The sequence below is a fragment of the Oenanthe melanoleuca genome, chromosome 23, assembly GCF_029582105.1.
Source record: "Oenanthe melanoleuca isolate GR-GAL-2019-014 chromosome 23, OMel1.0, whole genome shotgun sequence".
NCBI classification, from domain to species: domain Eukaryota; kingdom Metazoa; phylum Chordata; class Aves; order Passeriformes; family Muscicapidae; genus Oenanthe; species Oenanthe melanoleuca.
The window spans coordinates 2,640,631-2,665,139 of NC_079356.1; the positions used below are offsets into that span (position 1 = coordinate 2,640,631).

At 53.5% G+C, this 24,509-nt stretch overlaps 4 protein-coding genes across 10 annotated transcripts; 3 read left to right on the plus strand and 1 right to left on the minus strand.

Moving 5' to 3' along the window:
• Window positions 1-34: 34 nt before the first annotated feature.
• DNALI1 (dynein axonemal light intermediate chain 1) lies at window positions 35-5,910 on the minus strand. Its single transcript, XM_056509362.1, has 6 exons — window positions 5,715-5,910; window positions 5,538-5,632; window positions 5,289-5,458; window positions 3,367-3,545; window positions 1,877-2,041; window positions 35-957 (listed from the first exon to the last, which is right to left on the minus strand). The coding sequence occupies exons 1-6, from the start codon at window positions 5,793-5,795 to the stop codon at window positions 922-924; spliced, it is 726 nt and encodes a 241-aa protein (XP_056365337.1). The 5' UTR covers window positions 5,796-5,910; the 3' UTR covers window positions 35-921.
• Window positions 5,911-5,948: 38 nt separating this feature from the next.
• On the plus strand, window positions 5,949-9,763 carry SNIP1 (Smad nuclear interacting protein 1). The gene is made up of 4 exons (XM_056509361.1): window positions 5,949-6,113; window positions 6,186-6,288; window positions 6,730-7,319; window positions 7,882-9,763. Exons 1-4 carry the CDS (start codon window positions 5,968-5,970, stop codon window positions 8,144-8,146), a joined length of 1,104 nt encoding a protein of 367 aa, XP_056365336.1. The 5' UTR covers window positions 5,949-5,967; the 3' UTR covers window positions 8,147-9,763.
• Window positions 9,764-10,774: 1,011 nt separating this feature from the next.
• On the plus strand, window positions 10,775-17,206 carry MEAF6 (MYST/Esa1 associated factor 6). 6 transcript variants are annotated; one of them, XM_056509363.1, is made up of 8 exons: window positions 10,775-10,920; window positions 11,034-11,149; window positions 11,233-11,320; window positions 11,749-11,794; window positions 12,312-12,504; window positions 15,174-15,203; window positions 15,961-15,994; window positions 16,447-17,206. In XM_056509363.1, exons 1-8 carry the CDS (start codon window positions 10,825-10,827, stop codon window positions 16,453-16,455), a joined length of 612 nt encoding a protein of 203 aa, XP_056365338.1. In that variant the 5' UTR covers window positions 10,775-10,824; the 3' UTR covers window positions 16,456-17,206. The 6 variants fall into 6 exon arrangements, with proteins under 6 accessions (XP_056365338.1, XP_056365340.1, XP_056365339.1 ...); XM_056509365.1 differs by lacking the exon at window positions 16,447-17,206 and adding an exon at window positions 15,307-15,364 and having other exon boundaries at window positions 10,781-10,920; window positions 15,961-15,978; XM_056509364.1 differs by lacking the exon at window positions 15,174-15,203 and having other exon boundaries at window positions 10,781-10,920.
• Window positions 17,207-17,298: 92 nt separating this feature from the next.
• On the plus strand, window positions 17,299-21,617 carry LOC130262331 (uncharacterized). Of its 2 annotated transcripts, XR_008842096.1 has the most exons (8): window positions 17,299-18,820; window positions 19,751-19,881; window positions 19,982-20,038; window positions 20,179-20,266; window positions 20,343-20,500; window positions 20,666-20,768; window positions 20,976-21,212; window positions 21,302-21,617. XR_008842096.1 is itself a non-coding variant. In XM_056509369.1 (7 exons), exons 2-7 carry the CDS (start codon window positions 19,756-19,758, stop codon window positions 21,044-21,046), a joined length of 603 nt encoding a protein of 200 aa, XP_056365344.1. In that variant the 5' UTR covers window positions 17,299-18,820; window positions 19,751-19,755; the 3' UTR covers window positions 21,047-21,617. The 2 variants fall into 2 exon arrangements, 1 of the variants encoding a protein (XP_056365344.1); XM_056509369.1 differs by having other exon boundaries at window positions 20,976-21,617.
• Window positions 21,618-24,509: the final 2,892 nt, after the last annotated feature.

The window sequence follows — 24,509 nt, forward strand, 5'->3', positions numbered from 1 at the left end:
AAAACTTGCGGTTCCTGTTCAAAGCCCAGTGTGACCGGTCTGTCCTGGCCCCAGGAGCAGCATCTCTTCCTTTGTTTCTGCATCATCTGAAAGTTCTTTGTGCAGTTGGAGTTGATGGTATTTCCACATCTCTGTCCCAGGCCAGCAAACACTGCAGTAGCCAAACAGCTATTCCAGAGTTGCTCAGTGCTGGGGTTTGGGTGGGTTTTTTTCTGCAAACTGGCTTTATGGGGTTTTCACAGACTACAGGGAATTCTCTTTCCCATGTTAACTTGCTGTGTAACCAGCTGCTCACAGAGGTGCCTCAAGCAGGGATTTATTTCATTGGCTTCCATTGAGAAGTGAATCTGTGACTGCCATTGTGGCCCTTCATTTCACTAGAAGCAATCACACCCAGAGTTTGGTGTGAGCTCAGTTACAGCTGATGGTTCTGACAAGGGATTTCTGTGCACAGCTGAGCCCAGCTTGCAGGTACTCAAGGAAATACCCCCGAGACACCTGTCCAAGAGTGAGCTACCATTTCTTGGTGCATGTGACTTACTTCTCTTGTAGGCACTTTGATATTGTTTCTGAATCTTCTGCAACATTTTCAAATTAATAATGTCAGAGAGATGTTTGCATTTAAAAATGTTTATTAGTTACTGCTTTGAAGGTCATTAGCACATTACCAACAGACAAGTCCCAGACAAGTTCACTGTTCAAAGAGCTGACTGCTGAGATGGCTTTGAAGGAGAGAGCAGTAATTAATGAAGCTCTTGAATTTCAACTCTTCAAGAGAGAAAGAAAGAACACAGTTACACTGCCTGCTGTTACTGGTAAGTGAAAACTCAAGATTGTTTTAGGAAGACAAATCTTTGTCACTAATTGTAAACTTCTTGCTCTGACAGCTCTTCTGAGCCTGCCTTGAGGACAACAAAACAATTAACTCTTTGCTGCAATGAGGCTTTCAAGTTGGGCCTGAAAAACAAATGAGACAGTGAAACAAATTAGGTTCCCTAACCTAAAAAATTAACCTTCAGTGTTGTGAAGGGCTAAATTTTCTCTTTGATGTTCAGAGCAAGGAGCTGAGGGACACTGTGCTGCTGCCAGGAGAGCCAGGCCAGGTTTGTTCCCCAGCAATTCCATTTCTACATATTTTATAAATTAGTTTGTCATTCCTGGCATGCACACTTGTTGCATTCTGAGGAGAACAGAGCTGGCCTTGGCTCTGTACGATGAGACTCGGTTTAGAATCTGAAGCATTGAGGGGGAAATTAAATAAAAGCTGTTGAAACAGTGGTCTGAAGTCTCTTATTTCAGGCTGGTCTATGTGAGCTAAATTAAATATTTGGCTCTCTAGCATTTGGAACATGAACTGGCTCTGGGACAAGAGTACCTGGGAACAGCAAGTTTTGTCATTACTGAGAAAATTTGATGCCAGTTAGTGGATGGATGGGAGCAGCCACTACAATAACCCACAGCAGTGGCACACACAGCTGGTCAAGTACAGGTACTTCAAGGATTCAGGGGCAACACACATCTGATCTAAGATTTTGTGTCCTAAAACATTCCAGGGCCTGAAAATGTTGAGTTAGAAAGTAGGATCTGCAGGAAAATCAGCTTATTCTAAGAGAAATGGTTTTACCTGTAGCCAGAAACATTTGAAGTTGTTCTGGGTGACATTCTTTCCTTACTTAAAAGATGTGGGATTTTTTTCCTTTTAAAAACAAAGTCCAGAACAGAAGTTCAGTTCTCCCCAAAGCTACATGCACAAATAATTATCCAGTCCTTGCACATTTGTTCTTGGGTAATATTTAATGTTAAATGGTGTGTTGTGTTACTAGGGCTTTAATGAGAATTTTACCACTAGTATTTCCAGTTCTGGATTTTTACTGACCTTCAGCTGCTGGTTTGTCCGTTTTAGGAACAGAACCTCTTCACTGTGTTTCTTCTCTTCTATTTCTCGCCGTTCTGTTTCTTGCTTTTCAATAGCCTCACATTTCGCTTTCTCTTCGCTCACTTGTTTTTCCAGTTCCTTCTTTTCTTCTTCCAGCTCTGAAATCTTGGAAAACAGTATGGATGTCTCAGGTTTTGTTGGCAAATAGTCAATTTTCAGTTAAGATGGGACTGATGCCTTGAGAGGCTACCTAGAACAGAGGCTAGACAGAGTTAAAGGAATAGAGCAGGTATTTATTAAAAAGACCTTCAAAGGATACACCTTGGGCAGTACATGAGCCTGGCTGAGGCTACACCCAAGGTGCACTACAGGTGATGAGTTTTTACACTTTTATAAGTTGGTCCATTTACATATTGGGATTAATTAACAGCTTCAGGTTATGCAGTCCCATCCTCCCAGATTGCTCTCCTCAATTCACTGCTGTTTGCACTTTTTGGGCCTGAAGCTGCACTGGTGTCCTTGGTTCTGGGGCTGGAAAAGGATTGTTTTGTCTGACTAAACTGTGAAGAGAAATTGCTAACACTTTATATCAAGTTCAGAGTTATATACTAATGCAGTACAGAATCTGAAAAATATGAGAGCTAAAATTTAAAGCATCAGGACCAAGTGGTGTGTGGTACAGTGTTTAAAGCTGTAGAAGAAGTTTCAGAAGTGCAGCTAAGCCTGAGGACAGCGAGCTGAGTATTTAATGGTCTCTGCTGCCATCCCGTGGAAATGAAAACAATGGATTTAAGGATATAAAAATTGCTATTCTCACATGTAGCACAGGTTGTGGGAGTCCAGGGTGATCCCCTGGATGCCTCTAGACCCCCCTAGCAGGGGTCTCAGAGGCCCTGGCATGGTGCCCAGGACTCCTGGGGACTGGACTGAAGCCCCTGGGAAAAATTACTGTCATTGCAGGAAGAATTACAAGTCACAAAAAATAAGTAGACTATGAATTAGATTTTTAGAAGATAGAAAAGTGAATTTTTAGAAATGTTTATATTAGGGGGTTTGAAGCTATATGGAGGATTTTGGGTGGGGTATGTCTTTTCCTTCTTCTTCATGCCATCCATGTTAAGTGCCAGGCTGGCATTATTGGATTGGTCTGAGACAGAGTTGGACAGTGTAATAAAGTTGTCATGTATTGGAAAGTAATTGTAAATATTAGGTATGTAATTTAGAGTATAAAGGATAAGTCCTGCCCCAAGGACAGGCAGTGTGCCTCAGGTCTCAAGCTGAACAGACTGCTGTTAGCTAGAGAAAGAATTTCTTAGTTAAGAAACAATAAACAACCTTGAAAACCTCAGAAAACAGCCTCCTGAATCTTCTTCAGTGACCAGCTGGGAAAACCTGAACTTTAAACCACCTACATGTCCTGCTGTGGGGATCTCAGGCTCAGGAGACCTCACAGACTGCCACAGGTCTCCCTCCCTCCCTCCCTCACTCACCCTTTTCTCCAAGTGAGCCTTGCCCTGCTCTGCCTGCAGCGCCTTGCGCACGCCGAAGGCCACGCTGCTCTCGTAGAGCGCCTGGTAGGCAGAGAGGGTGAGCTGCAGCTCGTCCCGCACGCGCAGCAGCAGCAGCCCCCGCTCCGCACAGCTCACCGTGGTCTGCCTGATCAGCTCGTCTGCAAAGGGAGCACAGGCTGCAGAGCCGGATGGGGACAGCACAGGCTGCAGAGCCTGATGGGGACAGGACAGGCTGCAGAGCCGGATGGGGACAGGACAGGCTGCAGAGCCGGATGGGGACAGGCACACACAGACTGCAGAGCCTGCTGGGGACAGCACAGGCTGCAGAGCCTGCTGGGGACAGGCACACACAGGCTGCAGAGCCTGCTGAGGACAGGACAGGCTGCAGAGCCTGCTGGGGACAGGCACACACAGGCTGCAGAGCCTGATGGGGACAGCACAGGCTGCAGAGCCTGCTGGGGACAGGACAGGCTGCAGAGCCTGATGGGGACAGCACAGGCTGCAGAGCCGGATGGGGACAGGACAGGCACAGAGCCTGCTGGGGACAGGCACACACAGGCTGCAGAGCCTGCTGGGGACAGGACAGGCTGCAGAGCCGGATGGGGACAGCACAGGCTGCAGAACCTGCTGGGGACAGGCACACACAGGCTGCAGAGCCTGCTGGGGACAGGACAGGCTGCAGAGCCTGCTGGGGACAGGACAGGCTGCAGAGCCTGATGGGGACAGGACAGGCACAGAGCCTGCTGGGGACAGGCACACACAGGCTGCAGAGCCTGCTGGGGACAGGACAGGCTGCAGAGCCTGCTGGGGACAGGACAGGCTGCAGAGCCGGATGGGGACAGCACAGGCTGCAGAGCCTGATGGGGACAGGACAGGCTGCAGAGCCTGCTGGGGACAGGACAGGCTGCAGAACCTGCTGGGGACAGGCACACACAGGCTGCAGAGCCTGCTGGGGACAGGACAGGCTGCAGAGCCTGCTGGGGACAGCACAGGCTGCAGAGCCTGATGGGGACAGGACAGGCACAGAGCCTGCTGGGGACAGGACAGGCTGCAGAGCCGGATGGGGACAGCACAGGCTGCAGAGCCTGCTGGGGACAGGCACACACAGGCTGCAGAGCCTGCCTGGGGACAGCACAGGCTGCAGAGCCTGCTGGGGACAGGCACAGAGCCACAGCTGCTCCTCACCCATCCCTTGCACCACACAGCCAAAAACAGATAATCATTCTGTCCTATGACATGGTATAAAATAGGGTCCTGGCAAGGTAAATGTGGCCATAAAGGGTCAGTGGGGTCCTGAGGTGTAAATGGGGTCCTGGAAGAGTAAAGAGGGTCAGAGAATAAGTGGGGTCCTGGAAGGATAAAGATGGTTTTCAAAGAATAAATGGGGTCCTGGAAGGGTAAATGGGGCCCTGAGGGGAAAAGGAAGTCCTGGAAGTGATGCTTTAGCTTTTATGTAGAAGGGTAAAGAGGGTTCTGAGGGAATAAAGAGGGTCCTGGAAAGGTAAATGCAGGCTTTTGGGGTAAATGGGCCCACACTTAGGACATGACATGTACTAGAGATAATAATAATTGATTTGTTTTGTTACATTGCAGCTGTACCATTGAGTGCAGCAGGTTAAAACACAGTAATGCCAGTGACGCTGATCCCCTAAAGCTGTAACAGCAAACACTTAAAAGTGTGTTGCAGTTGTGGGGAGCCTTCAGAGGATCCTGCTCTCCAACCCAGGGCCACCCCTCACCTTTGGGAGACCAGCACTGTGTCATTACAGTGTGTAAGACACACACAGCTTTAAATCACTTTAAATAAACTTGGTTTAAGTGCAGCTGAGGGGATAACTAAGATGATTTAGAGCTGTTTTTACGCGCAGGGTCCCGCGGCAGCCTGTCCCTCGGGCACTGACCGAAGCACTGCGTGTAGAGCTCCCTGCGCACGGGGCACAGCCCGGTCTCCCGCGCCTGCCGCTGCTGCAGCTGCCGGTCCAGCTGCTCCTGCAGCATCACGACATCGCGGCGGGTGCTGGGCGCGGTGGACACCTCCTGCACCCAGAGCTTGTGCGCCTCCTCCCACTCCCTGCCAGACAAGCACGGGCCGTTACCGGAGGCGCCGGGCGCCCCCCGGGCGCTGCCGGCCCCGGCCCGGCCCCGCTCACCGCGGCGGCAGGATGGCGTTCAGGAGCTCCTGCGGCTGCTGCGTGGCGGAGAAGCTGCCGGGGGCTCCCGGGGGGGTTCCCTTCAGCGGGTGACCCTGCGGGAACAGGAGAGGACAGCGCCGTAGGAGCGGGCGGGGGACCGCGGTACCCCCCTGCGTGCCCCCCGTCCCCGCTCACCCCCGGGGAGGCCTTGTCTCCTCGCCGGGACACCAACACGGGCGGGCAGTAGCGCAGCAGCGACTCCGGCGGCGCCGCCATGGCGGCCGCGGCCCCGGCGCCCCTGTCACCATGGCGATGGCGGCCCTGTCACCATGGCGATGGCGGCCCCGCGCGCGGCCCCGCGCAGGCGCAGCAACGCCCGCGCGGAAGAGCCGCGGGCGGAAGTGGCCGCGGGCCGGAAGTGGCGGCACTTCCTGTCGGGACGGGCGCCATGGAGGTATCGGCGGAGGAGCGGCGGCGAGAGCGGCGGCGGCGGCGGGAGGTGGCCGTGAAGACCGAGAGGCGAAGTCCCCGGCGCAGCGCGTCGCCTCCAGGCGAGGAGCGGCGGGGACCGCGCGCGGGCAGCCGCGGCAGCAGGTAGGGAGGCCCAGCCGCTCGGCCCCACGCTCGGCCCGGCCCCGCCGCTCAACCCCTCCCGTTGTTCCCCAGGTCGCCCCGGCGGAGGAGCCGGTCCGGGCGGAGGAGCCGCTCCCCGCGAGGCAGGAGGAGCCGCAGCCACAGCCCGCACCACGGCGCCGTGAGGGTAAAGCAGGTGAGTGGTGCTGGCGGTGCAGCGGACGCAGTTCCCGGACAGTCGGCTGTGCCGGATACAGAAGGCGCCTCTTCACTTGTCAGTTCAGACTGGGCCCTGCATCGTATCCCATGAGCAGAGGGAGGATCTGGGCGAGTCAGGAGCTCTCAATGCCTCGCTCAGGCTGTGCCACCAGTGACTGGAGCTCCTAGTCGAGCCCAGCCTGTGCCACAGCACAGGCGTCCTTGTGAGCTGTGTCCTTTGCCAAGAGCAGGTCACACTGCCTGTTTCTGGTGCTTTATTCGATTATGGGAACCCAGGTAATTTGGCAAGAAAATCTGTTCCATGTCGTGTCAGAGCAGCACACACATCCTAGTATGTGTTTTCTCAGTGTGTGGGATTGGGATTTCCTGAAAGCCCGAGGTAGATGTGCTGCTCTGTGATTCTGATTGTCCCTCCCAGGAGCGAGAGGATCACTGTCGCAGGGGGAACGAGGAGAGGAAGCAGAGGCACCCGGCAGAGCAGGAGCAGCGCAGGGACAGGAGCGGTGACAGGGACAGGAACGGTGACAGGGACAGGCACAAGGAGCACTCAGACAGAAGGAAGAACCCCAGTGAGAGGCCGGGAGCTCGGGGCCACGAGCGGGACACACAGAACCTGCGGGAGCAGCAGGCAGAGAGGGAGTTCTACAACGAGAGGCGGCGAGAGCAGCGCCAGGGCAGCGGCGAGCAGAACGCAGAGCCCTGGCAGCCAGAGAGCAAAGCCAAAGACAAAGCAGCTGCCAACAAGGAGAAGCCGAGCTTTGAGCTGTCGGGGGCGCTGCTGGAGGACACCAACACCTTCCGGGGGGTGGTGATCAAGTACAGCGAGCCCCCCGAGGCGCGCATCCCCAAGACGCGCTGGCGCCTCTACCCCTTCAAGAACGACGAGTTCCTGCCCGTGATGTACATCCACAGGCAGAGCGCCTACCTGCTGGGCCGGCACCGCCGCATCGCCGACATCCCCATCGACCACCCCTCCTGCTCCAAGCAGCACGCCGTCTTCCAGTACCGGTGAGCAGCCTGGGAGGGGCCAGCGTGCTGGCAGCGCCTCAGAAATGGGATCTGTGTGTGCCTGCTGCACATCATCCCAGGGTGGACAAATATATCTGAGATTCCTGTAACTTAGCCACAGAGAAATCACGTAGTGGGGTTAGACACAGCATGGGGTGTGAATCCAGGCTGGAATAACCCACTGGGCTGGAATAACCCACCAGGTGTGATTGACAGTAAAAACCATTTCAAAGAGAGGTTTGTTGGTTTGGTCTCTCACAGTGTGCTCTGATGCATAAGGGGCTCCTGCTGCTGCTGCCAGCAGTGCTCTCTTGGAGAATATCTGTCCCAATGCAGGAGTTGCTGTGGTACATCGCCAGAAGTTTAGGGAATGATGCAGCTTCTGTCAGAATCCACTCTGTCTCACAGTTTCTTGTTACTCCCATAAGGCTGTTCCACTCTTGGGGCAGATAAAAGTTGACTGCACAAACCCACCTGTTTGTGGAGCACAATTTCTGTCTCACTGCTCTTGGAGCACGTTTGCTGTCTCTCTGATGGTTGAGGCAGTGTTTCTGTTTTGCAGGCTGGTGGAGTACACCCGAGCTGACGGCAGCGTGGGCCGCAGGGTGAGGCCCTACATCATCGACCTGGGCTCGGGGAACGGCACCTTCCTCAACAACCAGCGCATCGAGCCCCAGCGCTACTACGAACTCAAGGAGAAGGACGTGCTCAAGTTTGGCTTCAGCAGCAGGGAGTATGTCCTGCTCCACGAATCCTCAGATAAATCTGAGGCCAATGCAAAGGATGATGATGAGGATGAGGAGAAGGAGGAAGAGTCTGACAGTTAACGGATGAGGAGGAAGCTGGGGAGAGGCAGAGGAGAGAAACTCCTTGCAGTTGAATTGGACTGGGATGTGGACATGGAGCATTGCAGCACTGATGCCTCTTGTTGCCTTAAAGTCCTTTCTCTGTTGCTGGTCTGTTCCCATAGTTTGTTTTGTGGGGGCTTTGCTCGTTATTCATTTTTGATAGTTTTGCATATCAGGAAATACAGCTTTACTTTTATTTTATTTTTTTCCCAAGAAGCTGAAGAGCACCTGGACGTGAAAGCTCTGATGCTGGAAACCCTGCACAGATGTTGCCAGACTCTTCCAGCAAACCATGTCAAACACAGCATCTGGAAAATGATTTTTATGACTTGTTTTGTTTGTCTATTGAAAATGCTACAGACTGAAAGGTTAGTTAGATGCACATCCTGTTCCCTAGTTTGCCAAATTCCTCTGCCTGTTGGGAGTTCTGACAGGAGAATTTACCTGTATCACTGCTAAAATGGCAGAAATGTGGCAAAGACCCTCATGTATTTGTATGTTCTGGATGTTTCACTTGCCTCATGTTGACTGAGGGACAGGCATTTCACTGGAATTCCCCCTCGAAATCACAAGGGAATGTGAAACAGAAGTTGAACAGTTCCTGGAATTTCAGATGATGAGACTGTGACCTAAGTTTCCTGTTCCCACACATGATGCTGAAACTGTTCTGGATGTGGAGTGTCTGCTATGAAAGCTGGAGCTGTTATTCTTGACCCCACCCCAGGATTTGTTTGTGTCACACAGAAACACCTTTGATAAGGTGACATGTTTTAACCAGTTTGCACTATTTAAGTTCTCTTTTTATAAAAACATACCCAAGTCCCTTGTTTAACACAGTAAAGAAGTCAGTGTTTAGGGAGAGAGGCACCAGTCCCACTCACTGGGAGCTGCAGAGTCTTTGGTGTCTCCTCCACGTTGCTTTGTGTTCAGTGTGTGTGTCCCACACTTCATCTGGGTGTTTGTGGTCTCACCTGTTTGTCCCTGCTGTGTATGGACTGTACACAAAGGTGCTTGTTGTACACATTGACAGTGTAAATATGGGGCATTGCTGTGGGGTTTCAGATGGGTAGGGTGGGGTTTGAGGAGGAGGAGCTCCTTTATATCAACTCCAAGGGTTTTTAAATATACAATTTGTAAATTTAGCCATGATTGCTTTCAGCTGTAATATTTTTCTAGTGTCCTTATTTTTTTCTCCCCTCAAAAGAAATGAAGTTTCAGTACTTGTTTCTGTAGTGAAGGAACCAAATGAGTTAAAAACTGCACAAGTTGTATCCTGGAGAGGCTGTGAGCACAGCAGGTTTGTATTGCTCCCCTTGGCCTGGCCTTTCTCACCTGGGTGTGCCCAGGGTGGCTCATTCTGTGTCCCCTGTCACAGTCACACAGAAATGTGAAATGACAGAATTGCTGTACTGCAAAAGTGCAAACTGGCCCCCCAGTGTCACGTTTAATAGGACTGTAGAAAGGTTTGGGTTGGAGGTGTCAGGAAAATTATTCCACAGCCACCTGAGTTGTATGTTACAGAGGAGCCCTGTAACTTTATTGGAATAAAGGGAGAGGCCATGGGGCATTCCCCATGGGGTCTCTCAAGTTGTTGGAGAGCACAGACTCCTTTTTATCCCAATTTCCCTCTCTCTGTCTCCATTGGCTGAGATACTTTAGAGGTACAGACTTCCCAAACACCTAATACAGATTCCCTTTGAATTTATACTCCCCAACCCCCATTATCTTTTCCTTGTGTCAATCAGTGGATTTCCTATGAAATTTATAGTTTTCTCCATTGTTTCTTTCATCTCTCAGTATCCAGTTTTATTTATCAGCAGACATACAGTAGATGTGTAAAGACAGATCTCTCATTCTATTTATCAATCAGTGGAATCCATTGTTTTTTTATCTCTCAATTCTTCTTTTATCTACTAGCAGACCCACAATTTGTTTGTAAAGACAAATCCCTCATTCATTTCAGAGGGACCCCAAAGACCACAGAATCATGGAATATCACAGTTATTAAGGCCGGTAAAATCACAGGATATTTAGATTATTGAGGCTGGTAAAATCACAGAATATTTAAATTATTAAGGCTGGTAAAGTCACAGGGTATCTCAATTATTGGGGCCAGTAAAATCACAGGATATTTAGATTATTGAGGCCAGTAAAATCACAGGATATTTAGATTATTGAGGCTGGTAAAATCACAGAATATTTAAATTATTAAGGCTGGTAAAATCACAGGATATTTAGATTGCTAAAGCTGGTAAAACACAGGATATTTATATTATTGAGGCTGGTAAAATCACAGAATATTTAAATTATTAAGGCTGGTAAAATCACAGGATATTTAGATTATTGAGGCCAGTAAAATCACAGGATATTTAGATTATTGAGGCCGGTAAAATCACGGAATATTTAAATTATTAAAGCCGGTAAAATCACGGAATATTTAAGTTATTAAAGCCAGTAAAATCACGGAATATTTAAATTATTTATTCCAGTAAAATCAGGGAATATTTCAATTTCCGAGGCCGGTAAAATCAGGGAATATTTCAATTTCCGAGGCTGTCCATCCCGGTGCCGCCCCGCCCCGCCCCGCCCGCCGCTCCGCAGCGCCCCCAGCGGCCGCTCCCCGCCCGCCCGCCCCGCCCCGCGCAGGCCGCGCCGCCATGGCCGCGCTGCACGCCAAGGCCGGCGGGCCCCCGCAGATCCCCGACACCCGCCGGGAGCTGGCCGAGCTGGTGAAACGCAAACAGGAGCTGGCGGTGAGCCCCGGGGACGGGCTGGTGGCGGTGCGGGGGGCGGCTGAGCGGCTGAGGGGGCGGCTGAGGGAGCGGCGCGGCCCGGCCTGCTCCATGCGCCGCGGTGTTCCCGGCAGGAGACGCTGGCTAACCTGGAGCGGCAGATCTACGCCTTCGAGGGCAGCTACCTGGAGGACACGCAGATGTACGGGAACATCATCCGCGGCTGGGATCGCTATCTCACCAACCAGAAGTGAGTGCTGGAGGCGTTGCCCCCCTGCCCGCGCCCCTCACACCGCCCGCCCGGCCCCGCCATCGCGCCTGTCTCTGTTTCAGGAACTCCAACAGCAAAAACGACCGCAGGAACCGCAAGTTCAAGGAGGCCGAGAGGCTCTTCAGCAAGTCCTCGGTCACCTCAGCAGCGGTGAGTGCCATGGGCACAGGGCTCATCCTGACCCGGATCTCTGTCCCCATCCCTGTCTCCATTCCTGTTCCTGTTTTATCCCCATCCCATCCCTGTCCCTCGGTGCCTCAGTCCTGCTGGGATCACTTACAGAATGACTTCCCCATTTGAAATCCTGCCCTGGTTCTCTGTTCTAAGCATCCCCATCCCACCCTGCATCCTCTTCCAGAGCCTCTTTCCCCGGTTCCTGGGGGGTGGGAGGATCCCTGTCCCTGCTGTCACTGCTGTCCCTGCTGTCCCTGCTGTCCCCTGGTTTGTCTCTGCCCCAGACCTGGTGCCACATGCAGCCACAGACACTTCAGAGGGAGGTGTCTGTGTGACCTGGCTCCATGCTTTGAGCACTGGGGATTGAACCCCTGCTTGCCTTGACATCCCGTTTGGTTTTCCAGGCTGTCAGTGCGTTAGCTGGAGTCCAGGACCAGCTCATTGAGAAACGTAAGTCTCTCTGTCATTTTCTTTGAATTTGGGAAGAATTACACCCTCCCCACCATTCAGCCCTGTCTCAGCCTCCCAGATGTGGGCTGGACTTGGGCTCCCAGTCCCTGTGTTGCTGCCCTCAGGCTGCTCCTGGCTGTTGGCTTCCCAAGTTCCTTCCATGCTCAGCAGGAGTATGTTGTTTGTGAAAGGGATTGAAATTGGTTTGGTGCTCTTTGGAGGAAGAGGCTGGACGAGCTGAAGCACTGCATCACTGTAGATGTGGCACAGGAGACATGAGGAGGGACCACTCACCTCCAAAATACTAAATATTTTTGTGTTCAGCACCAAATAGGAAATGTTTCCTCAGTGCTGAGCAGCATCTTCTTGTCCATCCTGCAGAGTTGTTTCCTAGGTTCTGTGATTCTGCTGCTGGTGCTGCAGGGCTCAGGTGTCTCTGCTGCTGTTCTGGGGTTTTTCTCCCACTCAGGGCTGTGCCAGGGCAGCCAGGAGCTCACCTGGGTTTGTCCTGCTCTAGGGGAGCCAGGCAGTGGCACAGAGAGTGACACTTCTCCAGACTTCCACAACCAGGAGAATGAGCCCAACCAGGAGGATGCTGAAGAGCTGGATGGCTCCATGCAGGGTGTGAAGCCCCAGAAAGCTGCTTCCTCCACCTCCTCTGGGAGCCACCACAGCAGCCACAAAAAGAGAAAGAACAAAAACAGACACAGGTCAGTGGGACCAGCAGCCTGCTCGCCACACCTGGACAGTTGGCTGGGGATGGATTGAGTTTACTGCCTGAGGGGAACCAGTAACACATTGGAATAATATAGCTGGGGTCAGTTGGGTGGTTTTCCTGGTTTTGGAAGAGGAGGGGAAAGTGCTGAGGAAGTTAAACAAGCAGCACAGGGTGCTCACTCCAGCTGTGGCACAGCTGTGCTTCTGGGCAGCTTCTCCAGCTCTCCCATCTCTCCAGGATAAAGCTTATTGCTTCCAGCACCTCCTGAGCTTGCTGCTTGGTTTCTGCAGAGCCCAGTAGGACAGGAATGTTAGTGCTTTCTTTGAAGGGGGGTGGAAAGCAAATGGGACACTCCCAGTATCTGGATTTCCATTCCAGCTCTCACATCCCAGCCAAGTCTCTGTGCTGGCACAGGGGAGTTTCTGTGTCACCTTCACCTCAGAGTGTTTGTTATTAAACTGACCTGAAATTCAAGTGAAACAGATGCCTTGAACTCTTTTCTGGTTGGATTTACCTGTCCAGCTCTGCCCCTAAGGCATAATGAGGGTGATGAGCTGGTCCCTGTGCCCTCAGCCCAGGCTGCTGGCATTGCCTGTGAGTCAGACCCTGAGGGAGGAAGACCATGGAGAGGAGACACTGCAGAGCTGTGCCCCTCTGGAAGGATTGCTGAAGCTGGGGCCTAAGGATTTCACAGAAATAATGGAGCTTTTAAAACTCCCTAGTGTCTGTTGGCTGTGCCTAGGGACAGGCTGTTCTCTTTAAGGGACCTGCCATCCAATTAGAGAAAGGGTTTAAAGTGGTAAAAGTTTACAAGGGGGGCTGGGGACAGTTGGGGTGGGGACATGAGGTAGGTACAATGGTTGAAAAATGCTTAACTCCTTTTTTTGCCTTTATTAAGTGTTGAGTCATTAGCATGTCTTTAATTCTTAGGTCAGAATTTCCTTCCTACAGCAGCCTGAATTGGGCAAATGTCAGAAAGGACTGGATATCCCTTTGGTTCCTCATGAGCTGGGAATCCCAAAAAGTTCAAATCTCTTTTTTTGCCTGTAGATATTTGGAAGAAGTTCAGGAATAACACAAGAAACTACATCCGTGAGCAAGTCCAGAGAAACTACCTGTAAAACTGAAGTACAGCTTAAGAAAACTGCCATTTCAAACAAATTATAAAATATTCTCCCTGGACAAACCATGGCCAACAACATGGTGGGGTTCAGGGCAGGTGCTGGAACTGACATAAATCCCTTTGGTCCAGTCCTTGACCTGGACTTTAGGGACAGAGCTGGGGGAAGCTGCCCCCCAGCAGGTTCTGTGGCTCTGGCTTCCTTCACATCCCCCCTCTGCAGCTTTGGCTGCTGCTGCCAGGCTGAGCTGTTGGACAGAGGAGCCCTGCCCTGCTCAACTGTGGCAGCTTCTGTTCCCAGGGTCAGACACTCCGAAGGGCTCAGTGAGGCAGGAACCAACTGTTTGTAATGCTTAGCAGAGCCAGATAGATAAAGAAAGATAAAAAGATAATTCAATTTGTCTGTAATAAAAGCTCTTTTAAAATTGTGATTGGTGTTACTGACTATCCCCTAAATTTTGGCAGACAAGACCAAACAATTCTCAGGTATATTTAGGCTAAAAAGCCCCAGCAACAACCCAGTCCCTGATAATGCATGGAGGGTGTTCCAGGCCCCACAACCCCACAGGTGCTTGGGTCTGTCCCCTGAGGGGGCATGAAAAAGAGAAAAATAAAAAGGAATGTTGGCTTCTCTCTTTATTCAGAAGCTCCTCCATTTGCCAGCACGACTCTGGGTTTCACTGCCCGGTTCTGGAGGACTGGGAGGTGCTGGGAAGGGACTTGCAGGGCACTCACTGGGGTTCCTGGGGAGCTGTGTCAGCATGGGGAGCTCTGGCTGCAGGTGCACACAGAGCCTCAGGTGTGGCCAGAGCTGTGTGTCCCTCTGCTCCCTCCCTGCCACACCACAGCAAGGCCAGAGTGGGTGTTTTCTGTGTGCTGTTGGCACAGCTGACAAGTGTTTGGGGAACCCAGTGCTGTTTCCTCTTAGTGCAGTCCTGGAATGGATTCCATGGTCAGTCCTTCCCCCCTGGTGGCAGCTGTGGCAGAGCTGTGTCTGGAGGCTGTGCTGGTGGGACAGTCACTAAACTGCTCAGCTCTGCCCAAATGTCCCTGGGCCACCACTGCTGGGGGTGTGGGGGGACAGCCCAGTGCAGGGCTGGGCACCAAGTTCTGCCTGAACCTGCTTTGCCTTGCCCTGGCAGCCCAGCCCCTCCCAGCTCCCCAATCCCACCCTGCTTCCTGACCCCTCACTTTGCTGTTCCAAGCCCTTGGGTTCTTCTCCTGCCCTCTCTGGGTCTGGAGCTGCCCCTCTTTCAGCTCCTAAACCCCCTGCACAAAGCAAACCCACTCTGCTAACACCTCCTGTTCCCAGAAATCCAGTGGGGAGGGGGACTCTGCATTGCCAGCCCAGAGTGCTTTTTGTGTCCAGTCCTGGTTAAGATATCTGAAAAACTTGATGGTGTTTGAACACTGGCTTTATTACTTATTTTATTTTATTTTATTTTTTAGCAATCTCTCTAGGGTGGCTAATCAATTAATTGATTTAATTCATTAGTATATTAATTTCTATTGCTTTCTTCCTTTCAAATGCTGCCCCTCAGCCCGTCTGGCATGTTTGATTATGACTTTGAGTAAGTTTGACTTGAATTAGTACTTGTGCTGTGTTGTTAGTGTGTAGACACCAATGTGCCTTTTGAGACCTTGCTAACCCCTAGTTTATCTGTTTAATTGTAGGTATGTATATTAGGTTAGGCTGGGAAGTTTTTTTTAAAAACAGAAAAGCGTGATGGAGGTAACATTTTATTTAATAACTTCAGCAAATTGTAAATTAACTTCACTCTTCTTTACCTTTCTGTTTCATATTTAAATAGATAAAACTTTTTAACTTTAAAGCTTAGTTTAAAAACTGATTCTTTTGGCTTTGCTGCTTAAGGAGATAAGTATAGACTTGGATATTTCCTTTTGGAAAAATGTACTAAACTCAGTAACTTTGCTCATATAATCCCTGTCATCCTAACTCTTCTCTTTATCCAAGTAAATAACTCACACTATGTCTGGCTAATTACCTGTGGCATAGTTACACCTCTGGCAGATCAAATTAACATAGAGCATGCCTAGTTCCCCTTGTTGACCTGCCTAAGTGCCCTGTGATTGATTGTGCTCCTTGATTAACTCTGTCTGGGAGTGGATGGAATCTGCTTTTTTGGCAAATAATAACTCCAGTCTCCTCTCTGCTCTCATGCCCAGTAACCCTGGGAACAGCCCTGGCTCAGCCAGTTGGGAGTGGATGGATTAACCATAGTCTCTGTTGTAGCTGTGCCCTGTGCAGTAACTCTGGTGCTGGGTCAGGTATTGACATGGACGTTTCTCTTGTCTTTCCAACCACAGGATTGATCTCAAGTTAAACAAAAAGCCAAGAGCTGTAAGTATCCGTGCTCTGTGTGTGTTTTCATTGCTCACTGGAGGGGCTGGCTGACTCCCAAGCTTTAAAAACCCTCCTGCTGCTGCTGTCATTTGAGTTCTTACTGTCGTGGTTGAGGAGTCACAGTGTGAGATCAGCATTGTCCCCTGGCTGTGACAGCAGCTGAGCCCAGGTGGGCTCAGATCACAGATAACTCCCGTGTGCTTCTCATGGAAAAAGCTGCCTTGCATCCTGTTATCTTGTCATAATCTGGAGCATCAAAAGCATCTGGTTTGAGTTGATACTCAAGATTGGAAGGGTCCAGCTTTTTCTGTGTTTAGCTACAAGAAAAAGATCTGTTTTGCCTGCAGCTAGTGGTGTGTGAGATGAGAGAGGACTGAGACTGCCCTGCTCCAGAGATGAATCAGAGGTGGGAAGATGTTAACCTTGCATGTGCTGTCCTTTCTCTGCAGGACTACTAGAGCCATCAGTGCTGATGCTCCTGGGATTTAGGTCTGTGACTCCCCACTGAGAAGCCCTGAAGCAGGATGGCAGCTGCAGCAGGAGTGACTCACTCTAAGGGACTTGGATGGGGGGAGGAAATCCTGGACCATGTACTTTGCATCATTTTCAAATCACCTGAGTTGCAGGAAGACAAAGGTGGTGTAGTAGTTGTAGTAGTTCTGAATTCCTGACTGTTCTGTGCTTCCACCTTGGTCGGGAACTTCCTGAAAAAACTGATACTGCTGCTCCCCTGTCACCTGCAAACCCACAGAGAGGCATTTCCTTTTCCACTGGAACTGGGCTAGGATTCAGTGTGTCCCATCCATGTTGTGAGACTTAGATTACTTTTGTTGCTGATATTTAGCTTTGCAGGTTTGTTTTTTTCTGTTTTTGTTTTTATTTTGTTGGTTTTGTTGTGCTTTTTTTAAAGCTGAATTGTATAGTTACAAGTTGACTTCGGGTTTCTTTGTTTAGTCCATGTAGTGGAAGGTTCTTCATTTTGTGGAGCAGCTCTTCTGATTCTTACTCAAGCAGAGAAGAGGGTGGTTTAACCCTTTTCTCTTACTTTCATTTTAAACACCATCTCCCAATATTCCTCAGTGTGTTAGGTGCAGGAAGGGCAGAGCTCAGAGCCAGCTCTTTGCTGTCGCTGACTTTGGGTGGATTCTCTTTTTAATACAAACTTCTGTCATTTGTACATAAACAATAAAAGTTCCATGTTCATCTCTTCTCATGGTTTATTCAGTCCAAACTTTGACTCCTGGTGCTCCCCTGCTTTATGGGGACTTTGCTGGAATTCTCCTTTGTCTCTGGAGCTGTAGCTTGTCCTTTGGCCCTTGGAGGTTCACTTGGTGCTTTCTCTCCTCAGGGTGGCTGTAACTAAGTTCTGCAGAGAGTGCCAGGCTCTGAGCTCCAGCTGTGTTTGGCTGATCCTGCTGCAAGGCATGTTTGAGATGTCCGTGGTTCTGCTGCTGAGGGTATATTGCTTGCAGCTGGCTGGATTGTCCCTGGAGCAGGACAACAGTGAGGGCCAGGTCAGAACCTTGGTGTTGCTGTTGAACTGAGCTTTGCTTCACTCAGCACAGGGAGCTGCCTTCTTTATCAGTGCTGGGGTGTGTTTGTGTAACCCCTGCTGCTGGAGGGAGATGTGGGAAAGGGGCTGTGGGTCAGGGTCCCACTGAGTCCCCAGGGTGTGCCCAGCCCTTGGAACAGCAGAGAGTTCACGTGTTCTGCTGCACCTCTGCTCCTTGGGCTTTGGGCCTTTCCTCAGCTCTCTGGGCACCAGGAGTGTGCAGGAGCAGAATTCTCCTTTGGGCTGAGCCTGATCTGAGTCTGAGGGGATCAAGGGGATCTGTGTTTGTTCCCTGGAGGAGCTGGCTTATCCTGCAGGGAGCTGTGTCTGCTCGGGGACTGGCGGCTGCTTCTCCACGGGGGTGGGTCGGGATAGAGCAGCTTAAAGGCCAAGCTGCAAAGCTGGCCTACTTCTGTGTTTTAAGTGACAGAGTTTAAGTACAGGGGAGTGGAAGATCTAGGAAACAGCACAAAGTACAGGGCCTTGCTCCTCCTTAGTTCTGGAATAAAGAATTGTCAGCTGATGGTTTTGATTCCCTGGCCTCAGAATGAAAACATTCCTCCTGCTGTTGCTGCTCCAAGCAGGGATGGCTGTGGATGGATTCCAGAGGCTGAAGTGTGCTGCACTTTGACCTCAAGGAAAACTCAGACGTTTTTGGGCAGAACATTTTGGAGAGGCAGCAACGAGCTGCTGTTGCTCAGAGCCCGTGTGCTGGCAGGTTGTGTGGCAGGGTTGGCTCTGTGCCCCCTGTGGCACTCTGGGTGCTGCAGGGACCGTGGGGCAATGCAGCCATTCCTGCCTCGGGCTGTGTCTGTCCCCGAAGGAGGGGACAGCCTGTCCTGCCCAGCTCGGTGGCTGATGGCAGCAGCCTTGAGGGGTACATTGATCAGGACAGAAAGAGAAATGGCAAACACTTGATGCAGTCAAAGGATCCTGACTCCAGCAGTTGTGCCTAAAGCTTCCATTTGACTTCTGAACACTTCTGTTTTAATTCCTAAAGAGCCTGAGTGACTCAAGACCCCCGGATGGCATAGGGAGCTGCACCGACATTACCTGCATGCTAATTAAAGTTAAAAGTAGTGGTTACAAATACATCCTGAATCTTTTGCTTGTGAAAGATGAATCCACAGCAAAGAAAAGCATAGAAGAGCTTATGGACCCCAAAGGTGGAGCGATAGGGAAACGCTAATCTCGCAGAGCCTCATCACCAAGAGGATTAGGGAGGAGTTCATCCGGTCACCGAGGGGCAGGAGCGGCCGCTGCATGGCGGGGTAAGGGGGCAGCGGGGAGGGCAGCGGGTCCCTTCATGGCGAGCCGGGACAGACCCTGCACGCCGGGCATCAGTGCGGAGCGGGGCAGCCCCGGCTCTCAGCCCCGTGTTCCTGTCCGCAGGTGCCGTGGGGCAGCCCCGGCTCTCAGCCCCGTGTTCCTGTCCGCAGGTGCCGTGGGGCAGTCCCGGCTCTCAGCCCCGGCTCTCAGCCCCGTGTTCCACCCCACAGGTGCCGTGGGGCAGTCCCGGCTCTCAGCCCCGGCTCTCAGCCCCGTGTTCCTGTCCGCAGGTGCCGTGGGGCAGCCCCGGCTCTCAGCCCCGTGTTCCTGTCCGCAGGTGCCGTGGGGCAGTCCCGGCTCTCAGCCCCGGCTCTCAGCCCCGTGTTCCACCCCACAGGTGCCGTGGGGCAGTCCCGGCTCTCAGCCCCGGCTCTCAGCCCCGTGTTCCTGTCCGCAGGTGCCGTGGGGCAGCCCCGGCTCTCAGCCCCGGCTCTCAGCCCCGTGTTCCTTTCATCAGGTGCCATGGGGCAGTCCCGGCTCTCAGCCCCGGCTCTCAGCCCCGTGTTCCCCGCCCCACTGGTGCCATGGGCCGGCAGCCCCGGTTCTCAGCCCCGTGTTCCACCCCACAGGTGCCGTGGGGCAGTCCCGGCTCTCAGCCCCGGTTCTCAGCCCCGTGTTCCACCCCGCAGGTGCCATGGGGCAGTCCCGGCTCTCAGCCCCGGCTCTCAGCCCCGTGTTCCTGTCCGCAGGTGCCGTGGGGTAGCCCCGGCTCTCAGCCCCGTGTTCCACCCCGCAGGTGCCATGGGCCGGCAGCCCCGGCTCTCAGCCCCGGCTCTCAGCCCCGGCTCTCAGCCCCGTGTTCCTGTCCGCAGGTGCCGTGGGGCAGCCCCGGCTCTCAGCCCCGGCTCTCAGCCCCGTGTTCCACCCCGCAGGTGCCATGGGCCGGCTGCGCGCTCCGCCCGAGCGCTGCTGGACGCGGCTCCTCCGCGCCGGGGGCTGCTGGCTGCTGTGGCTCTGCGGGACGGCGCTGCGGGGGCTGCGGGGGCTCTGGAGCCTGACGTGGGTCGGTACCACAGAACCCCTTCCCCAGGGCGCTCCAGAAGCGGCCGGAGCCGGGGCAGGCTCTGCGCTCCGCAGGGCAGTGTCACCGTGCCCTCCCGCAGGTCCTGCTGCTGTGCTACAAGAGCTGCTGGGATGGCGCCTTCCAGGTCACCGAGGAGGTAACGCCTCAGTGGGGCAGAGCGGGGACACGGCCGGCTGGGGGGCACGGAGGGGCTCCCCGCACAGGGTTGGTGCCAGGGACCGTCTGGGCTGAGCTGCCCATGGAGCTGCGAGTCCCCAGTGTCCTGTTGGCTTCCAGCTCGGCACAGCCCTGCAGCTTAGGCTAGGGAGGAGTGAGGAGGAGGAGGAAGCGGACTCAGATTCTGCATGGCAGCCTGGACAGACAGGTGGGTACCTGGCCCAGGGGTGGCCCTGGGGCTGCAGGTGCCATGGGGGGTGGCAGGAGCTGAGCTGTGGTGCCAGGGCAGCGGCGTGGCGATGCCAGCGAGGCCGTGCTGGGGAGGCTGGAGGCTCTGGAGGCCGATGTTCGCTTCCTCTGCACCGAGCTGGGGGCTGAGAAGCTGCTGTGGAGCAGCCGGTTCCTGGAGCTGCTGCGGGAGCAGCAAAGCCTGCGGCAAAGGGTGAGTGTGCCCTGGGGGTGCCAGCCCCACGGCCCCTCTGATACCCCAGCCCCACAGCCTCCTCTGACAGACCCACAGCCCCATCTGCCACCCCAGCCCCACAGCCCCTCTGATAGCCCAGCCCCACAGCCCCTCTGCCAGCCCCACCCTCACACCCTGCTCCAGCTGCAGGAGCTGCCCTGGCACTGGAATGGTGGTGACAGCCCCGAGCTGCTGGGGGAGGCAGAGGAGCAAAGTGCCAGTGGGAGTGAGGGAGAGAGCCCAGAAGGTAAGGGCTGGGAATTGCTGGGGAGGGGGGACCTGCCACCAGAGCTGGGACCAGGGCAATGTGCTGACCTCTGCTAATGGGTAATCCAGCAGCTACACCTGGCCTCTGACTGCTGGGAAAGGTTCCCAGGTCTCTGCATCTGTTCCCACAGGAGCCTGGCTGGCTGCTCCCAATGGTGCCCCCTCTCTCTCCTTTGCTCTTTCCCAGGACGCCAGTGGATGGAGGCACCTCGGCAACCACGTGGCTCCATCCAGCCTGATGGCAGAAAAAGTAAGTGAAGGTGTGAGCAAGGCCTCAGCAGTTCAGGAAGGATCCACACATTCCTCCTGCCCAGGCCCTGCAGGACACAGGCAAGGCTGCTGCAGTGCCAGCTGTATCCCTCCATCCCAGCCCAATCCAGCAGAACTGCACCGTTTGCCAGGAGCAGGAACCAGCTGGAGGCAGGTCAGGACAAGCCACTGGCCCTGGGTCTGCCCCAGGACACGTCACAGCCCTCCCTGCCAGGGCTGCCCCCGGGTTTCTGTGCCCCACAGGGGCTGGCTCTGATGAAGCCCACAGAGGAGCATCCTCCTGCTCTGCTGTTGTTGGGATGCTCCAGGAACAAGGAGTCTGGTCAGCACTGGCTTCATCACCTTGCACTGGGGCGACAGATTGCAAAACTCACCCACTGACTTCCTGATTGGCCACATCCATCCTCTCACGAGCTGCTCCTGCACATGTCGCAACCCTGGGCAGCTCCTTGAGACAGTGGCCAAGGGCAAGCAGCTCCCCAGGCATGGCTGACAGCCCCTGGCTGGCCAGAGGGGCTGGGGCTGGGAGCAGCAGCCCACAGGGAGCTGGGCTGAGGGGCTGCCCCGTGCCCAGCCCTGGCCCAGCACAGGGGCTGCTCCCACTGTTAATACAGGCAGCTGCTCTTCATCTCCTGTGTCTGCCTGGTCTTTCCCAGCAGAGCTGGCACAGCTGCACCAGTGCCCTGCAGCAGCCCCCAGCTTTCTGGGGTGGGGGGACAGGGTGAGCTCTTGCTGAAGCAGAGCAGAGACCAGGCTCCAGCAGCAGGCAGGACAGGCAGGGATCTGTCCTCCCGACGTGCCCATGCAGCTCCCACATGCAGGGAACTGATGCAATGGGAATAGCAGCAGCCTGACTCACCCTGACCCACCTGGCCCCGGTGTGCTGGGGGTGGGACAGCCCCGTGCTGCTCACAAAGAGCAAAGGAAAGCAGGTCTGCAAAGGAGCTGCTCTCAGGGCAGGGGCCCTGCTGCAGTGAAACCCAGCCCCATGATGCACCCCCTTCCCTGCAGGAACCACAGAGTGTCCCTGCTGAGACCAAGGGAGTGCCAGACAATGATGTCACAAGGTCCTGCTCCTGCTGCAGCCACCATCCACCTCTCCTGGCAATCCTTGGGCTGGAAATCCCCAGCCAGCCCACAGGGAAGTGGAGGGTGACTTCAAGCAGCATTAGCTGCAGCCACCAGCTCTGCACCCCCACTGGAGCAGCCCCTGACCACAGCACCTGCAGCAAGGCAAGAGCCACCACACAGGCACAGAAACCTTTCTCCAGCCACCACCCCAGCCAAAGCCTCCTGACCTATTGCTTAACCTGAGGCTGTATTTACTCCAACAAGCTTGTGCAACACTGCTCCTCAGTCCTGGCCAGGAGCCTCAGTGGCTTTGTCAGAAGGGCTTTGGCTTCCAGGGGCACCCCTGGCCTTGGGGAGCACTGGGGTATTCAGGGCCCTTAGGAAAGTGTGTGAGGGAACTGAAAAGCATCTGGCTGGAGGGCAAGTGCTGACAGCATCTGCACAGGTGGCACCACCATCACAACCCCATCCCATCCCATCCCAGCCTCCCCCCACTGCTCTGGGGCAGCACCCAGCTCCTTTCCCTTCTCTTGTGTGTAATACTGACTGCCTCCTGCAGTCCTGGCTCAGGAGGCTGTGCTGCAGCAGCAATTTGGGATGCAGGGTGCAGAGCTGCTGCCATGCTCTGTACATCCATTCCTCTTCATGGGGAGAGCAGCAGCCCAGCAGCCTCAGCACTGGGGGAACACGGGGTTGATGCTGAATCTGCTCCCATTTATAGCACCTACATCACCACACCCCAGCCCCATCCCACAGCCTCCACAGGAACCTTTCCCATTCCTGCCTCTGAAAATGCTTTCAAATGTTAGAACTGAGCTAGCCACATCCTGGAAACCCCCAGTGGGAAGAACCAGCTGAGTTCAAATGGAAGTTCAGGGAGCAAGGGCAGCAGGACCAGGGAGAGGCAAGCAAGCCCTGGGGAGCAGCCTGGGCTGCCTGGAGGAACCAGCCTCTCCTCCAGCTCTGCACGAGGCTGCAGAGGCACACAGCTGACAGGATGAGGGCTGGGAAGCCCCTGAGCACAGGAAACCTCCAACAGGCCCATGTGTGACCTCCTTCCCTCCAACAGCACAGTGAGCTGAGACAGCTGACCCAGTTTGGCTCCGCCAGGAACACAAAGCAAACACCCAGCAGTCATAGCAGGCTGTACCCCCAAGCCCCAGGAAGTTCTGAGTCAAGTGATGCACCCCAAAACCCCCACCTTAACAGCCTCAGCAGGGCTGCCAAGGAGTGCAGGCAGGCAGCCCCACCACCCCTGGCACTGAGGAGTGTAGGGGAAAAAAAGTGCAGCAGCAACAGTTCCAATCAGCATTTCCATTTCCCAAACCTCTGGTACCACATGGGCACACAGAACTTAGTGTGAATGAAGGAGAAAATTCAGAGCACAGCAGTGGGACTGTGGCTGGGCTTGCTGGCTGCCCCAGCAGCACACACAGCAGCTTGGGGCAGTAACTTCAACCAGATCTGTGCCAGGGCCTGACCCTCCCACACTACTCCATGTGTCCCCAGGACTGTCACTGCAACAGAAACATCACAACCAAAGTCAGCCTGCTCCAGCCCTTCCTCTCCTGGTTGTGGTTAAGAACCTCTGCACAGATTCCTTTAATTGTGTCCCAGTGCAGCTTTGAGAGATGCAAAAACAAACACTTACCCCCTCTACACAACCTGTACAACTAGAATTACCTATTGTCTTTTACAGCAACACCTGTAAAACCCTGCAGCATTTTTCAACTGCAGATCCATTACAGACAGCAAAGTGCTCACGTGGTTACAGGTGTGCTCAGATCCCTGACACTCCATCCCCTCCCACCACACACACACGAGCTCTGTCACTGCAGTGACGTCCTCAGAGGCTTCCTCTCCCACAGTCAATAAAGACTTCAGACTGTGAGGGTGCAGGTTTGTTTTGAAATGCAGCTGGTCTCTGGGAGCACTTGCTTCCCTGGTTTCTGATTAACTAGAGTCATTGCCCTGTGGTAAATGAAGAGCACAAGTTTCAATACAGACCATAAAGTTATTTAACCAGTGAGATAAGAACATGCTGTGCTAGTGGAGCAGATGGGAGGGGAAGATCCTGACACCACAATGTGAGCAATGATACTCCTGCTGCACTTCCAGGCCATAACAAATCTTCAGAGCAAAATAGGGACATGTTACCATTCATATATCCCACACTCAACATCTGACACAGATGTACACTGTAAGTGGATAAAATAGGTCTTTATTTCCAAGCTGTACTGTGGAATTGCCCCTTAAAGCCACAGTCCACACAGATTCCAGAACTGCCAGGAGTGTGCTGTGCTTTAGCTCCTGTGACACCCACACTGCTGCTCGTCCCACCTGCCCTGCCAGTGCCTGCCCCAGGCACTGAGCAAGCCCA

Bases quoted from the DNA above. Each gene is read 5' to 3' on its own strand.
- LOC130262331 (XM_056509369.1), top strand. From the start codon at position 19,756: ATGGGCCGGCTGCGCGCTCCGCCCGAGCGCTGCTGGACGCGGCTCCTC. The intron at 20,039-20,178 runs GTAACGCCTCAG...GTTGGCTTCCAG, and splicing joins CCTTCCAGGTCACCGAGGAG to CTCGGCACAGCCCTGCAGCT. The intron at 20,267-20,342 runs GTGGGTACCTGG...CTGTGGTGCCAG, and splicing joins ATGGCAGCCTGGACAGACAG to GGCAGCGGCGTGGCGATGCC.
- MEAF6 (XM_056509363.1), top strand. From the start codon at position 10,825: ATGGCCGCGCTGCACGCCAAGGCCGGCGGGCCCCCGCAGATCCCCGAC. The intron at 10,921-11,033 runs GTGAGCCCCGGG...TGTTCCCGGCAG, and splicing joins AACGCAAACAGGAGCTGGCG to GAGACGCTGGCTAACCTGGA. The intron at 11,321-11,748 runs GTGAGTGCCATG...TTGGTTTTCCAG, and splicing joins CCTCGGTCACCTCAGCAGCG to GCTGTCAGTGCGTTAGCTGG.
- DNALI1 (XM_056509362.1), bottom strand. From the start codon at position 5,795: ATGGCGGCGCCGCCGGAGTCGCTGCTGCGCTACTGCCCGCCCGTGTTG. The intron at 5,459-5,537 runs GTGAGCGGGGCC...CTTGTCTGGCAG, and splicing joins AACGCCATCCTGCCGCCGCG to GGAGTGGGAGGAGGCGCACA. The intron at 3,546-5,288 runs GTCAGTGCCCGA...CTCCCTTTGCAG, and splicing joins GCTCTACACGCAGTGCTTCG to ACGAGCTGATCAGGCAGACC.
- SNIP1 (XM_056509361.1), top strand. From the start codon at position 5,968: ATGGAGGTATCGGCGGAGGAGCGGCGGCGAGAGCGGCGGCGGCGGCGG. The intron at 6,114-6,185 runs GTAGGGAGGCCC...GTTGTTCCCCAG, and splicing joins GCGGGCAGCCGCGGCAGCAG to GTCGCCCCGGCGGAGGAGCC. The intron at 7,320-7,881 runs GTGAGCAGCCTG...TCTGTTTTGCAG, and splicing joins CACGCCGTCTTCCAGTACCG to GCTGGTGGAGTACACCCGAG.